This window comes from Globicephala melas, chromosome 4, assembly GCF_963455315.2.
Source record: "Globicephala melas chromosome 4, mGloMel1.2, whole genome shotgun sequence".
In the NCBI taxonomy this organism is placed as follows: Eukaryota; Metazoa; Chordata; class Mammalia; order Artiodactyla; family Delphinidae; genus Globicephala; species Globicephala melas.
The window spans coordinates 119,700,480-119,718,137 of record NC_083317.1 but is presented as its reverse complement, the minus strand read 5'-3'; the positions used below and the strand labels follow the sequence as shown (position 1 = coordinate 119,718,137).

The 17,658-nt window shown below is 37.4% G+C and overlaps 1 protein-coding gene across 2 annotated transcripts in view; it reads right to left on the bottom strand.

The window, feature by feature from the left end:
• PLOD2 (procollagen-lysine,2-oxoglutarate 5-dioxygenase 2) overlaps positions 1-17,658 on the bottom strand; it is a 116,222-nt gene that overhangs the window by 73,460 nt on the left and 25,104 nt on the right. For both annotated transcript variants that reach the window (XM_030873288.3, XM_030873289.3), the window contains exon 2: positions 1,565-1,656. In XM_030873288.3, coding sequence (XP_030729148.1) covers positions 1,565-1,656 — 92 coding nt within the window. The remainder of the gene's footprint in view (positions 1-1,564; positions 1,657-17,658) is intronic.

The following is a 17,658-nucleotide window of genomic DNA, read 5'->3' as shown; positions in this document are numbered from 1 at the left end:
TGTTTCCCAGATGATGCTGATGCTGGTGGTCTGGGTCCACATTTTGAGAACCACTGCATTTCACAATGGAAAGACAGCAGGAGGATCCAAAACTCCAGAGTCAGTCAAACGGGGCTGGGGTCCAACATTTGACGCCTTACAGGTGCGTACCCTGGAGCAAGTTTTCCTCACTAATAAGTAAAGTAATTCCTACCTTACATGGTTTATACAAAGAATCAACAGCATACCATATATGAAGGTCCTAACACAGTGCCTCACATGTAAAAAATATTCCACACTCTCCCCTTGAGATGCCCCTCATTGGATTTCAGCATTATTTTACCCTGATTTTTCTTTCATATTGCCCCCATCAATGCATATTACAATATTTCCCTTCTAACAAACTTCTCTAACATATTTCTCATTTATCCTACATTAAACGTCTACATCTCTTTTCTAGCAAAGTTAGCCTCTTTAATAGTTATTCTGTATTAACATCTGTACCTAGTCTTCCAGTGGCTAGGTAGCAAATATTATCTTTTTTGTGCATTATGTTCTGAAATAGCTCAGTGTTCTGAAATAGCTCAGTTTTTCCCTAGGCAAAAAAGCAATTTTTCTCTCCCTTTTTTTTTTTTTTTTGAGGTACACGGGCCTCTCACTGTTGTGGCCTCTCCCGTTGCGGAGCACAGGCTCCGGACGCGCAGGCTCAGCGGCCATGGCTCACGGGCCCAGCTGCTCCGTGGCATGTGGGATCTTCCCGGACCGGGGCACGCACCCATGTCCCGTGCATCGGCAGGCGGACTCTCAACCACTGCGCCACCAGGGAAGCTCTGCTGTTTTGTTTTGTTTTGTAAATGAACTAAGTTTATTTGTTTTCCTACCTGGGATATTTCCCTATTCTCCTCTGCATGTGGGAAAGACCTGGATGACATAGCCTAATTTCTGTTAGAAAATAAATAAGTTTTTTTGTTTTTTTTTTTTTAAAGGCAGGCCTTTCACAGCTCAGTTTACTAGTCCTACCAAATATGCCAGGTTTCCTCTGATCATTTATCAGTGAGCTATTTCCCTGGAGATAAGTCTTCTAAAACCCTTTTATACTTTTATAATGTTATTAAATTCCTCTGAAACAAACAAATAAAAAAACAGGAAAAGCACCTCTCAATACTGGAACAGAAAAGGTATCTCCTTCACAGTAATGTTTCCAATTCTCAGGGTGGACAAACCCATTACAATTCTTCAAAGTAAGTGAAAAAAATTACCGTCAAATCTTAGTTATGTTGTACCTGTACATGACCCCCCAAAAGAAATATAAGTATAAATATATTTTTCTGTTGTTTTATAGAACATGTTTACACAAAGCATTAGCAAATATTAAGAAATTATTGTCTGAGTGGCAGAGTATTAATAAGGCCAAAACGTATCTTTAAAACAATCAAGTACAGGTAAACTGACACCATTATGTAACCCAATTTCATCATCCTTCTGGGGATTGCAGATCATGTTGTGGTTGTTATTGTTGTTGTTATGAAAAATGTACTTCAGGCACATATTCTAAGATCTCCATGAATTAAAAGATATATCATACCTTCACAGTATAATTGAAGTATTTGGCTGACTGCATAAATCGATGGAATCCATCACTTTCTTTTGTTGCTACAGTTATGACTAATAATTTATCTGCAAAGACAGAGGGAATAACATAAGACAGTTTACCAAGAGGCTAACTCCTCACACTTTACAGATCACTGCAGTGATTAGAGACCTCATTAAACCTATGGGAATGTTCTGGTTTGTTCATCTACATGAGGCTAAACAAAGAGCTGTTGAAAAACTAGGCAATTAAAATTGGTTATATTACTGCCAAACGACAGACTGCCAAATAATGAATTATTTTAATGGTAAAAAAGTGCATTTATTTTTAAGGTAAAGCATGCCCTCAACAGAGGATTTCAACACTAAGAGAAACACTTGCATAAAACGCACAAAGTTTTTATCTGTAAAGACAAACCCTCCTAAATGTTATCTAACCAACAAGGTTCACTGTCACCTATAAACCATCACTGATTTATTACACACATCAGTGAGTCCAGAAGCACATTATATTCCTCAAAGCACATGTACAAAAAGAGATCCAATCGTGAGACTGATCCTAATTTTTTAAAATAAATTATGATGAATTGGGAACAAATATTTAGAAAGAGAATCTTAATTTTTCCTCCTATCAATGAATGTTTGTATATGGGAAGTCTATAAAATCCACATTTACACCACCTTCAGTGCTTTGTTTTTTCTTTAAAGAATAAAAGAAACTAAAATCAGCACTTCCCTGGTAAATACAGCTTTGAGTCACCATTTTATAATGAATTATTATTTTCAATCTAACAAAACACCTCTTCTTAGCAGAAGTAGAGAGATTTAAGGAGTCATTTCAAAATACCTATAGAAGCTATTAAGGAAAATGCTTATCAGGAAAAGACATGTTGGAAAAATGCATAAAAGAAACAAGTGCGTCAGAAAATGCCAAAGGTTAGCAGCCAGGGCATTTTTTTTTAACCTTAGGATATAGAAGGACCAAAGGACTAAGAAAACAAAATTAACATCTTTTTAACTTTCTAGGCACTGAGTTATATCATTTGACTCTCACTTGATTGTTATCAATAAGAAAAAAGACAGTGTTAAATATCCCTTAAACAGTAGACAATCATTGAAAATGAAATATATAGCATTAATGTATTCTAGGAATCAATTAAAAACAATTTCATATGACCCAAGGTAATCATCAAATTTTGAAAATACTTTAAACAAAATATACATAAGTGTAAGACACATAAAGAAAGAAATTCAAACAAGTCAACCAAAAAAAGGAAAACATTTTCATGAAAATAAATATCAACATTCTTAGATATTTTTCTAGAAATATGTATTTCTCACATAACTTTCACCATTATGAGAAATAGATATTTAAGGAAAACTAAAAGTCATTTTCATTAAAGCTGTCAGGGCTGAAGCAAATATATTTTAAGAGTACTTTTTCAATTAACTATTCTTTAAAAAACAAAATTTCATTTGTGAAGTTTCAAACAGGGCTTAACAATTAAGAAAACTTGACCTATTTATCATTTACAATAAATTTTGAAATAGGCAATACAAGATTTTATTTCATAAGAGTAAAAGGAATACTCTTTAAGTCTCTTTTCTGCATAATAAAATGACAAGATAGCTTTCCTTCTTAACTTTTTCTACACAAAAAAAGTTTATAGATTTTACCTGGGTGGATTTTTATACTTATAATTTCCAGTACAAAATTAACAGCAAGGATTTCATCATCCTTAATAGGAAAAGTAATGGGAATATATGTATACATATAGCTGATTCACTTTGTTATACAGCACAAACTAACACAGCATTGTAAAGCAATTATACTCCAATAAAGATATTAAAAAAAAAAAAAAAGTAATGTTGGCCAGACCCTTGGGCAGACAGAAATGTTATGGAATCTAATGACTCAGAAGGCAAAACTAAAAATATGTAGTCTGACTGTGTCTGGCAAGCCTATGCCAAATAAGGACTCCTGTTGCTTCAGTACTGTTGCTAATTACAAAAAAGCAAAACCAAGTAATAAATAAGTAGTTCTGTCAAAGGCAGGCCTGTTCAATAACATTACGTAGAAACTTCTGTTTCTTCTTACCTGCTATTCACTATCGTGACTATGATGAGAAATAAATCTTACTCAACTGGGGGAAGTAAAAGAAGAAAGTGCTGACATGCACCACTCACAAGTTCTTGCCAACCAGTTCAACAGTCCAACTTGTTCACCATCTACGAAGTATGCGTGTCAAAAAATTTAACCTACATTTGACACATACTTTAGATTCCACTAAAATTTATACCACAAATTTATCAGAAATATAAGGACAGAAGACAACTGATCTACAGAATCGATGGCAAAAGAGAAAAAAGGAAAGGGAAACTATTATAGTATATCGCCAGAATTAAGAGACAATTCAACCAAACATACATCACTTTATTTGGGTCCTGATCTGCAAAGTCAATTATTAAAGGGTATTTATGAGAAAATGAGGAAAATCTGAACACTAACTTGTATTTGTCAATATTACGGAATTATTGTTAATTTTTTAGCATGCTAATGGCATTGGTATTTTTTAAAGACTTCTTATAATTTAGAGACAAATAATAAAGTATTTACTCAATGAAAGGAAGTAGTGTTTGTGATTTGTTTTAAAATATTAGGGGTAGATGGGATACAATGGAGGAGGAAGATAAAGAGTAAATAAGACTGCCCACGTATGATACTATTAAAAGTGGGTTCCATTTATATATGTTTGGAAATCCCTAAACTAAAAAAAGGGAGTTCAACTTTATGCACAATCCCTAATCTTCCAATCAGAAAAATATTCAATATAAAACTCTTTTCAACAATCTGAATCATCTAAGTAAAAGGAAAAACAGAATAGACAGCAGAAATTTTCTAACCAGACAATATTATAATTTAAACAACTATAATTAGTACCTTACCCAATCCACCCACAACAACCAAAAGGATCAAGTGAGATGATTGAAGAAATGGGCTTGAATAATGGGTACCCATCAACCACTACCAAAACCAGTCTAAGATGGTGTCAAAGAAAAGACAAATGGAAGCCCAACTGTGACCAAACATAAACTCTAGAGCCACTGCCTGACTCTGTTAGAAAACAGTTAATACAGTTTGCATGAGCAAGAAACATGTAAATCATCTATAGAGTGTGGTCTATTACAACAACCATTTATCAAATGAAAATCACATCATAGCAAAAAAAAAAAACCTTCTGTAATCATATTTACAAAGTCCCTCAAAATACCTAGCACCATAGTAAGGTTTAATAAATATTTGTTAAGTAGCTTAATATTTAGCCCCCTACGAAAATTTACATGAATAACAGAATTTCTCCAATAATCGAAATCTTTTTTATTTAGAAAGGCAAAAAACACCCTGTTATGTTCTTTCTTACTAATGAAATTACAGCTTTGGGGAGGAAAAATGGCATTGTTAGTCTTTTTTTTCTCCAAATAGTTGTTGATACAATACCAGAATTCATCAATTTTTAGAGCTGATATAATTTTTCTTTCCAAAAACAAATCATGGCTTTAAAACAGGAAGTTTTTGGGCTAATATATCCTATCTCCAAACTGCTAAAAAAAAAAAAAAAAAAAAAAAAAAAAATCAGCCCATAAATCCAGCTGAAATTCATTGTCTTAATAACAGGCATCACATTCAGTAACTCAGCGCCAGCCCAGCTGCCTTTGATCTCACTCAGAGGGATAATTCTCCCTACTTCCCAAGAAACTTTCCCTACACCCAGTCTTAATTTTAAATTTGCAAAAATCAAGAAAAATAATTCTACCACAGAAGGAGCTCTGAGTATATACTTTACTCTGCAGTAACTCATTTAATGAAAGACATGTCCTTCATCTGAAAGGATCAGTGGTGCTCAACTTTCTATTCAAGGAACGCATTTTCCTAGGAATGGTTAGTATAGGGGCCAGCAAACTTTCCCTGTAAAAGGCCACATAGTAAATATTTTAGGCTTTGTGGTCTACATACAATCTCTGTCACGATTCTCCTTTTTTCTTTCTTCTTTAAAACTTTTTTAAAATAAAAAAAATAATAATAATCCTTAGTTTTCTGGCTGGCTGTACAAAAACAGCCATGGGCCAGATTTGGCCTAAGGGTCATAGTTTGCCACTGTGGTTGGCCATAGGGATCTGACAACAAACTTCTTGGGTTCCAATCTCAGACCTACCATTTATTACTTGTTTGAAATTGGTCAGTTACTTAAACTCTGTGTCTCATCTGTTTCTCATCTATGTGTGTAATAATAGCACCTGATAGCCTTGTTGTGAGAATTAATGAGTTAATATATGTAAAGTGGATGATACACTTAAGTCCATACATAGGTCTAATGACAGTATCTTATTATTTCCACTCAACAGATAAATGTGTAAGGGAGTTGATGTGCAAATCTCAGCAAGTTATGCAACTCAATCTTTTTCTCTACCAGAGTTATTCATTCAAGAACCAAATATCTCTTCCAACCCTCAAGATTTTATGATGCCAGTACGGTACTGTCCCCTTACCCAAGGTTTCTGTTACCCACAGGGTCAATCATGGTCTGAAAATATTAAATGGAAAATTCCAAAAATAAATAACTTATAAGTTGTTTAAATGGCACGCCATTCTGAGTAGCATGGTAAAATCAATTACCATCCCGTTCTGTACTGCCTGGGATGTGAATCATCCCTCTGTCCAGTGTATCCTGTCCATTAGTCATTTAGTAGCCATCTCAGTAATCAGATCCACTGTCACAGTATCACACTGCTTGTGTCCGAGTCACCCTTATTTTACTTAATAATGGCCCCAAAGCACAAGAGTAGTGATGCTGGTAATTCAAATAAGCCAAAGAAAGCTGTAAAGCGCTTCCTTTAAATGAAAAGGTGAATGTTCTTGATTTAATAAGGAAAAGGAAAGCATATGCTGAGGTTGCTAAGATCTACGCTAGGAACAAATCTATCTGTGAAACTGTGAAGAAAGAAAAAGAAGTTCATGCTAGATTTGCTGTCTTGCCTCAAACTGTAAAAGTCATGGCCACAGTGCATGGTAAGTGCTTAATTAAGATAAAAAGGCATTAACTTGATACAATAAGATATTTTGAGAGAGACCACATTCACATAACTTTCATTACAGTATATTGTTATAACTGTCTATTTTATTATTAGTTATTGTTGTTAATTTCTTACTGTGCCTGATCTATCAATTAAACTTTATCATAGATATGCATGTATAGGAAAAAACAGAGTATATATAGGATTCGGTACTATCCACAGTTTCAGGCATCCACTGGGGGTCTTGGAATTTATCTGCCGCAGATAAGGGGTGGAGGCAACTGTAATGCAGGAAAAAAATCTATGTAAAAAGTTCAATTTAAACTGTGCACTAAAATAATTTAGCATGTAACTACAGATACACTGTCTCAAATCTTTTCATTTCTCTCCATCTCCAAGCAAGCTAACTCAAATTACGATCATCACTAGCCCAGGTTTCCACAATACCCTCCTACTAGCCCAGGTTTCCACAATACCCTCCTAAATCCCACTATACCCATTCCAATCATATCTCTACAAAGCAGACTTAATCTTTTCAAAAAAATTAGATATCTAATCATGTCACCCCATTGCTAAACATCCTTAAATGACTTTCCATTGCTATTAGCACTGCGGCCAACTACTTTACCTTAATGTGGCCCTTGACTACCTCTATCCTCTCTAATCTCACCCACCATCTCTCTGCCCTTTGCGCTCTCTGCTCCAACTGCAGTTTTTCTTTTTTTTTTTTCAGTTCTCCAACAATGCCTTCTCCCTCCCACCCTGAGGAGAAGAGCCTATGCAAAACCTTTATCTAATGTCACCTCTCATCTCTTGATGCAACCACTGGCTGTTCAATTCATTGAGATTCTTACACATATGCCATTTCCTTGGGGGAAACTTCCCTGACCTACTCAAGTATGTCAGTGCCCATTATACATTTTCACTGCATTCTCTACCTCTCTTTTGGAGCACTTATGACAAATTGTAATTACATATTAATTTGCATGATTACTATTCAAGAGTCAAGTCTCTTTCTCCGACTATACTGTAAATTCCAGAAAGGCAGGATATTTTTTGCTCAGGACCTATCAAAGTGTTTAGCATATAGTAGATTCTTAATAAGTATTTGTTGAATGAGTGGATTCAGGAACAAGGGATGTTATATTTTATCTGTGTGGGTGTATAAAATAATTTGTTCCCAACAAAATCCTTATGTAGATTGCCTTATTACATCCAACTCATAGATGAAGAAAATAAGGTTGAATAGGTTGACTTAGCCAAAGTCACCCAACAAGTTACTAGCAAAGCTGGAAGTGGGACTTTGGGTATTCCTCAAAGTCCATTTCTTTCCAATGTTTCATGTGGCCTCACTTGGTGGTAAGAGGTCAAGAGGCTAGAATCTGTTTAAAATTAAAATTAAAATCTGTTTAAATGTACAGAAAAGAGATAACATAGCAAGCCTAAGACTTCGATCTTAGTTTGCAGGATTGATCCTCGGCTGGCATCTGGAAAGCTGGATTTGGAGAGGATTCCCACCATTCCCAGATAAGAACAGCTCATTGTATCTGAATTGTACAAACAAGGTATTTATGCTGAACACCAGCTTTCTTTCTAGGAGTTCGGAATTCTGGTACAGGGGTTGCCTCTATGACTAGCCCCGAATAAAAACCTTAGGCACTGAGTCTCTAATGAGCTTTCCCAACAAATAACATTTCACATGTGTTGTCACAACTAGTTGCTGGAGGAATTAAGCTAATCCTCTGTGACTCCACTGGAAAAAGACTCTTGGAAGCTGTGTCTGGTTCCCCTGGACTTTGCCTATGTGCCTTTTCCCTTTGCTGCCTTTGCTTGGTATTCTTTCAATGTAAAAAGTCATAGCTATCAACATGACGATACACTGCATCATCTGAGTCCTCCTACTGAATTGCTGAACCTGAACATTGTCTTGGGGATAGCTGACCCATTATGCTTCTAGCTACAGGCAGCATTTCTTCATCTGAAAGAGACACTATGGGCCTAACTGATTATGTCTGATACATGGCTGAGTTTTACATTCTGGGCTCAGAGGCCAGGCTAGAGACATACATAAAGGAAATATCTGGTAGATAAGACAATCATACCCTGCTCCTCCGCTGACTGAGAAGCGTTTCATTTTCACATAACATTACTCAAATACAAACTCAAAAATGAGCCAATGTGTGAACTGCTGACCGAAACAAACAAACAAAAAAAAACACAATCTTAACGAAAGAGGTGACGATCCCACTGTAACCTGTGCAGTTCAGGTACAAAAAATTATCGGACGTTTGGCATGCTACATTAAGGAGAATTTTGACAAACATGGAGTTTGACCAGCATGGGTAGAGGTTTGGCAATCATTTCACATATTGAATAATTGAGGAAGTGAGAATTTTTCTACCTGATAAAAAAGATTCACCACCTCTCTACCTCACCATATTTGAAGAGAAAAAAAAAAAAGGACTTCCTCTGTTTTATTTTCAAAGAGATAATTAGCTAGGGGAAGAATTAATGGAGAGGAGGCAAATTTTCTATCAATACTGTCTTACTCTGTTCAGGCTGCTATAACAAAACACCACAGACGTGGTAGCTTATAAACAGCAGAAATTTATTCCTCTCAGTTCTGGAGGCCAGATGTCCAAGATCACAGCACCTGAACGAACACGTTCTGGTGAAGGCTTTTTTCTTGGCTCATAGCCAGCACCTTCTCCCTTGTGTCCTCACATGGTGGAAGGGGCCCGGGACTCCGTGGGGTCTCTTTTATAAGAACACTGATCCCATTCATGAAGGCTCTGCCCTCATGACCTAAGTGTCTCCTATAGGCTCCACTTCATCGTCTTCAGATGTTAGGATTTCAACATATGAATTTTAGGGAGACACAAACATTCAGACCATTATAGTTACCAACCTGTTGACTAAAAACTATGGCTATTTTATGAAACACTTTCATCCATGGGAACTGTTATAGTGGGCAAATAAGAATAAGCTTTGGTCTCTGGATATTTGCTTAAGTAGACCTTCTAATGAATATCCTTCTCACAAATGGGATCGAATATTTCATAGTATAAGCACCTTCATAATTTTATCATGGTGAAAGGGGATGGGGTATCTTCGGAACCTCTTTTATAAGAGCACTAACCCAATTCATGATGACTCTACCCTCATGACTTAAGGATCTGCCAAAGACCCCACCTTCTAATATCATCACCTTTGTGGGTTAGGATTTCAATATATGAATTTGGGGCGGCCACAAACATTCAGGTCGTAGCAAATACAAAGTACAGTTAAAAGCACTCAGAATGAATGTTCTGTCTTAGAAAAGCAGCATTTCCTATCTTTACAAGTATTAAAATAAATAGCACAGGACCATTTTCCAGAATTTATGACTTGGAGAGCACAACTGATCCCTTCAAAAGTTATGAGACACATACCTTGAATGTAATTTTAATGTCAAAGGAAAAAGGACCTGCCCTCTTCACAGCCAGAGCTGACTCCAATCTGTTGAATTTCAAGGGTTCAAAGGTTGCAGCAGGACTTCCCTGGTGGTGCAGTGGTTAAGAATCCACCTGTCAATGGACGGGACACAGGTTCGAGCCCTGGTCCGGGAAGATCCCACATGCCGCGGAACAACTAAGCCTGTGCGCCACAACTACTGAGCCTGCGCTCTAGAACCCACGAGCCACAGCTGCTGAGCCTGCGTGTCACAACTACTGAAGCCCGCGCACCTAGAGCCCATGCTCCACAACAAGAGAAGCCACCACAATGAGAAGCCTGTGCACCGCAACGAAGAGTAACCCCCGCTCGCGGCAACTAAAGAAAGCCCCTATGCAGTGAAGACCCAATGCCGCCAAAAATAAATCAATTAATTTTTTTAAAAAAAGGTTGCAGCAACCTCCAAAATAGAAAGATGTACCAGTAATGAGAACCTCCTTTGAGTGGGATGATATAACCCATCTGCTGGCCAAATGCTTTAGCAGAGAGTATGACCCGCCTGCCAGAAATTTGGTCCCAAGGTTGTACGGTTTGTTCAAACAAATTATTGTGTTCGATTTACAATCTGATCTACTGCTCTTTATTCCATATTTTGCATAGGCACTGAAAGTATTTCCCAGACTCATCAGCAAAGGGCATCAATAATAAAGTTAATTACCAGAACAAAACAGCAGGGGCTGAGATCATATACTCTTGCTAATTCACCTACAAATGGAAAAAGAAAGGAAAAAAAAAAAAACACAAAAAAACAGTTGTCCTAGGGCAGAGAACATCCTGAGATGCACTTGTGGTCCATGTGAGACAAAGCTGCAAGGGTGAGGTGCCTGAGCCAAGATGACCTTTATTTCTCGATAATGGGAAACAAAAAAATCTTTTTAAAGAAGTCTGCTTAACCTAAAGGAATGAAAATAAATCAATGTGGGACGCAAAATTAAAAGCAGACCTGACAAAGTGTGCAGGGGCTGAAAGGAAACAAATGAAAAGTCGTAACTGTAACTCATCATCTTCAAGTACAGGGAAACATTTGCTTCTCCCACTCCACATTGCCATGAACACATTATACTTATATATATTTTAAGAGGGCATTTTCCATTGTACCCAGGTAGCATAAAATGAGTATAATTAATCTGAGCAGCAGCCCATCCTCACCTGCTTGAGAGTTTTATGGCATCTTTGCTGGCAGTTCAGAATCCTCCCCCACAACTTGCTAGTTCCCCACAATGTCCAACAAGTTGAAGTTGCCATATAAAAGATTACTATAAAACCAAATCAGCACATTAGACATTTCAGGGACATAAAATTAAATGTAGACGATGTGACATCTACAACTATAAATACCTTCTCCTATGGAATTACTACAAGACTCCAAAAGAAAGCTTCATTATTCACTTTGTGTCATAAAATGTCATAAACTATCATCTTTATATGAGGAATGTCTTATTTTTTGGAGTATATCCCAGAAAATAAAAGAAATATTCTAGTATTCACTATGCCAAGTTAGAGATTAAAACAATATATTTGTATATACACATGACTGCTTTTTCCTTCTGCAGCCACTTTTTGTAATTTAATTTTTGGACTGGGTGACAAAGTGGGAAGTGATATTCTTTCCCAGCCCTTTCTCCCAGACATATAGCTGACTTTCCCTCAGGAGATACCAATGATATTGTTCTTATGGATGCGTCAAGAGATGTCAATGCATACAATGTCAAACACTTTATAATCTATACCCCATTTTGCTTCTTTTTCCTTTTTTCAATTTATTTACACTTAAAAAAAAACCAGTTCACCAATTTCTTCAACCCCTCAACTCCCCAACTTTTGGCAATCATGATTCTGTTCTCTGTGTCCATGAACATATATATATATGTGTACATACATATGTGTGTGTATATATATGTATATATGTATGTGTATATATATAATGTGTGTATAAATATATATATGTTTTAAGATTCCACATGTGAGAGCAAACAGTATTTGTTCCTCTCTAACTTATTTCATTTAGCACAATGCCCTCAAGGTCCATCCATGTTGTCACAAATGGGAGGATTTCATTCTTTTCTATGGCTGAGTAATAATATTTCATTGTATATATGTACCACAATTTCTTTATCTGTCCATCTATCAATGGAAACTTAGGCTGCTTCAATATCTTGGCTATGGTAAATACTGCTGTGATGAACATGACTGTGCACATAGCTTTTCGAATGAGTATTTTCATTTTCTTCATATAAATAACCAGGAGTGGAATTGCTGGATCATATGATAGTTCTATTTTTAATTTTTTGAAGAACTTCTATACTGTTTTCCATAGTGGCTGAACCAAATTTACATTCCCACCAACACACTGCACAAGGGAACCTTTTCTCTTATTAGAGTCTTTATTTTAAAGTCTACATTGTCTGATTTAAGTATAGCTACTCCAGCTTTCTGCTGGTTTCCATTTACATGGAATATCTTTTTCTATCCCTTCACTTTCAGTCTGTGTGTTTCCTTACATCTAAATGAGCCTCTTGTAGGCAGCACATAGATGAGTCTTGGCCTTTTTTTTAATTCATTCAGGCACTTTATGTCTTTGGATTGGAGAATTTAATCCATTTAAAGTTAATTATTGATAGCCATGTGCTTATTGCCATTTTGTTAATTTTCTGGCTATTTTTGTAGTTAAATATTTTTTTGCAACTTTTAAAAAAAAGTTACATATCTTTGAGATATTTTCAAATGGAATCCAGCAGCACAGTATTCCATTACATGGATGAACCATAATTTAATTACCACCATGCTAGTGGCAGATATTAAATTATTTCCAATCTAATACTGTACTAAAAAAATTCTGCAATTGATAACGATGTACATAAGTAATTTTTTACATGTAAGATTGTATCTGTAGGATAAATTCAAAATAGAATTTCTGAGTCAAAAATTTCCTCCCATTCATTATCACCATTATCATTTGACTTTTTTTTTTTTTTTTTTTTTCCGGTACGTGGGCCTCTCACCGTTGTGGCCTCTCCCGTTGTGGAGCACAGGCTCAGGACACGCAGGCTCAGTGGCCATGGCTCTCGGGCCTAGCCGCTTTGTGGCATGTGGGATCTTCCCAGACCGGGGCACGAACCCATGTCCCCTGCATTGGCAGGCGGACTCTCAACCACTGCGCCACCAGGGAAGCCCTTGACTTTGTTTTGACATATGATTTCTGCCAGGCAAAATTTCTTTTCCTACAATATTGTTTTTATCAGCCATTAACTCTTACATTCCTAGGTTTGTGTTATACTTTAGAAAGTCTTTCCACGTTATAATTATAAAATAATTCTTCCATATTTTCTTCCAGTTTTTTATATAGTTTTTTCATATTTCTTTCTTTTATCATGTGGCTGAAGTGGAATAAATGAAATGCTGAACCTGTTGAGGCTTTCTCTCATATTATTCCAAACAAGGAAGTCCTTGGGTTCCATTCTGAATTTTATAGATAGATACATAGATAGGTAAGTAGATAGATAGATAGATAGATAGATAGATTTCTTTTCTAGATAGCCCTCTCATTTTATTTTATTTTATTTCATTTCATTTCATTTCAGTCCGCTCAGCACGAGGGATCTTAGTTCCCTGACCAGGGATCAAACCCGTGCTCCCTGCAATGTTTTAAAGAGAAATAGTAAGTATTTCAACTATGATTGCAAGGTGACCTATGATTTTTTAAAGACAGAAAAAAAAAATGTCTCAAAATATACAAATGCTGAGAACACTAAAAGTAACAGGAACATAATACTGTCCCGTAATTTGTTTTTCTGTAAGTAAAACTGGCTTCATAACACTATTTTGATTGGATATAAAGTCCCACATAAAAGGTTCTCTACCTGCTCCCATCTGCCACACTGACAAAAACTCCCCTAAGATGGAATTATCTCTGACCCAATCAGCTCCCTGTTGTCTAAGTGCCTGATACTCCTCCCTTCTTATATTTCTTCTTTCAGTTTTGAATAGTGACTTTCTTGAATTCTGAACCAGGTCATACGTTGAAAGAATACATGGGTGATTCTCACTGACAAGTCATTGTTGAACAAGTCTGTGGCTGGTCAACCTCAGGACCTTGAGATAACCAACCTCCCAGAATGGCCTCAGTCACATCAGTCATGGTTCATCAGAACCCCTGCACCACACTTCCAGATCTAGGTTGATTCCATAGGGTGGGGACGGTGTGGTGTGTGGGTAAGCATGCACCTCAACATGGGGCTCAGAACTCTTGAAGGACAGCAGCAGAAGAAATCTACCCAATTGACCTTTCACCCTATCTCATGCAAGACAATACAAAGCCCTGAACATGTTCACTTTTCTAAGTTCAGTGCCCATTATGACGTGTATGATAGGTCAGTTTTAACAGGAAGCCGAAGATCCTTCTGAACATGTGTTTATATTCTCCCGGTGCCTGAAGTACAGTTTAATTCAAGTTTGAAATTGGGGGAAAAAATTCAAAAAGATTGGTATCATATAGCAAACACAATTATATGATTAAAATAAGTCCTTATAAAGAGCCAGTCATTTTAAGTGTTTGATTTCAATCCATTATCATTCAGGCAATAAAGAGATAGAAAGATGTATACTGGTACATTACCTGTGTTCAAGTAAAATATTTAATTTGATATGTAACACATAGTTGGCACTTACTTGTTGACTTTAATGGTTTCTGTGATAACCGCCCCACCCCCACCCCAGGCCTCTAAACACCCACCCCCCGAGGCCATTTAACCTCCATCCCAGAGTTCATACCAACCTCTTCTCAGTCCTCAGGTGCTTCCATGCCAAGCTCTTCTGCAGAGACAGGTTCCTTTCCTTAATAACTGGGTTGTCTGTCCTTCACTTTTCCCATCAGTGATCAGATACCTATCATGACATATTATTTCAATAGACGACTAGAATCTGGTTTTGTACCTTCTTCCTCAATTTTAGCTCCTGTCAAAATATTCCGGTCTCAGAGCCAGCACCCCAAACGCTTACCAGGAAAGGCCATACGTGCTGCCTCAGACTCTGCATGGCTCACCATTCTCAAGATTTGCCCAGTGCTAATGCTCACAACCTCCAAGTTCTCTGCTAACCTTCTACTGTCCAAAACTTACTCCACAAGAAGAAAATCTGAATCATGGACATAAGCATTCACTAACAGAGTTCCATTCCCCTGATTGTCCTTTATCCTGTAAACATGTTTCCTAGTTTCTTTTTCAGAGAAAAGTTTTTGTTTACTTCATTCTTGGAACATTCTACCTCTGGCCCTCCTACACCCATTTTAGTTTCCTCCCATCTCTGGGGATTGCTGAACTTTGAAGATTCAACTGGTTCCTTAATTCAGACACTCCCAGTCTGGTCCATCATGCTGATGTCCTTGTCCAGCAGCTCTCAAACATCAGCTTGCATCAGAAATACACAAAGCCTTATTAAAACATGCATTTCTGGACCACACCCCCAGAATTTTTGATTTGTTATGTCTTAGGAGAGGTTCAGAAATAATTTCTGTGCACCAGGCATCAACACCAGAATGCTGATAAGGCTGAACAAGGATCACATTCTAAGAACTACATCCTAGGTAGGCCGGTGAACATACACACTTCGGTATCTCTAATTCTAGATAACAGCCCAATGAAGAGGTTAAACAATGAAGAAAGAAATCAAAAGTAGTTGGGGGGCGGGTAGTGCCATAGAAGAAAAAAAATTTAGGGGGCCTCAAAGATGGGGTAAGACTTAGCTAGTCAGAAATGAGGAGGAAATAATAGTGTTTTCAGTATCCAGAACGACAGGAAATGGTTAATCGCAAATCATAATTTAGGAGTGAGAGAGACCAGCTGGCAGCCGAGATGTGGCAGACCATGGAGGCCAAGGCCAAGGGCACCGAGCTCTGTAAGGGACAGGAATGCCACAGAAGGGTTTGAGCAGAGAATTATCATTGTTAAGGTGCCATAATTTCATTCACTCCTTCAAAAAATATTTATTGTAGGCCTACTATATGCCAGACACTGTTCGAGAGTTTGGGGATTCCAGAGTGGACACAAGAGACAAAAAATAAATCTTTGCCATCATGGGGTTTACATTCTAATGCAGGGGGACAAAAACCAAAACAAAAAATAACTTCATCTAACTTACATGGCTAAAGAGAAAGGACGAAGAGGCATAGGGAGTCTTGAATTGTTTGGCATTTGGGATAGCATAATCAAGTTTCACGTACAGGGTGATGTGAAGTGAAGGAAGTGAGTTAGCTCTGCAGGTATCTGAGGGGATGCTTTCCCGTAAGTGGAAAGAACAAATACAAAGAATCTGAATGAGCCAGTTTCAGGACTCATACGTGCTTGGTGGAGAGAGGGGAGTACACTACAGGCACCAGAATACAGAGGAGGCTAAGCAAGGGAGAAAATGAGATGCATCCAGAAATCAGAGTGACTAGATTGTGCAGGGCCTAGGAGGTCATTGCAAAGATTTTGGCTTCTTCTCCGAATGCAATGGGAAGCTCTTAGAGGATTTTGAGTCAAAGGATGCCATACTAGTTGTTCAAATACTAATACTATTACTATTACAACTACCACTGTTGCTGCTACTGATACTAATACTAATAATAGTGTCTACCATGTAGTTACTATTAACTCTTTTAATCCATACACTACAGCTATTCCAATTTTATATTTAAATATGTTGCTCAAGATTAAACACACCATAAATGTCAGGACCTAGATAAGAACCCAGACAGCCTGGCTCCAGAGTCTGTGCCCATAACTGCAATACAGTACTGCATTCCAAAATCTGACTAAAGTTTAAATCTGACAAAATCTGAATAAAGTTTATTCATTCTGGTTGCTATGCCTGAAAGAGGTCAAGGGTAAAATTAGGAAGCCTGACTGGGAGGAAATTTACAACAATAGTCTAGGCCATGGCATTTCCCTGGTGGCACAGCGGTTGAGACTTGGCACATCCAATGCAAGGGGGCCAGGTTCCATCCCTGCTCGTGGAGCTGGATCCCGCATGCCTGCCGCAACTGAGAGTTCACATGCCACAACTAAGAAGCCCACATGCCGCAAATAAGGAGCCCACTTGCTGCAACTGGGACCCGGCGCAACCAAATAAATAATCTAGGCCACGGGGACATGCACCAAGGAGTAGCAGGAAAGAAGGTAAAAAGTGATCCGTCTGGATATGTTTTGATAGATTAAACAAGACTGACTGACATTAAATGTGGGATTTGAAAGAAAGGTGTGAAGGACTCCAGATTTATTTAAGAAGACTAACCTTAAAAGATTAGTCTGCTGCATGGGTAAAATGGTAAGAAAATGTTTAAATCAAAGGCGGTTACTGTGACCTTCAAGATGATAAAAAAGCTAAATGCCACACTCCCTGTCCTGAAGGAGATACAGTCCTTATAACTCCTCTTTTGTTACTTGTTTGCTCCTGGAGCAGTTATGGACCCCAACTATTGAAAACCTAAACATAAAATAAGTAGTTTATTTTAATACATAAAATAGGATCATGGCTGAGCTCACCCTA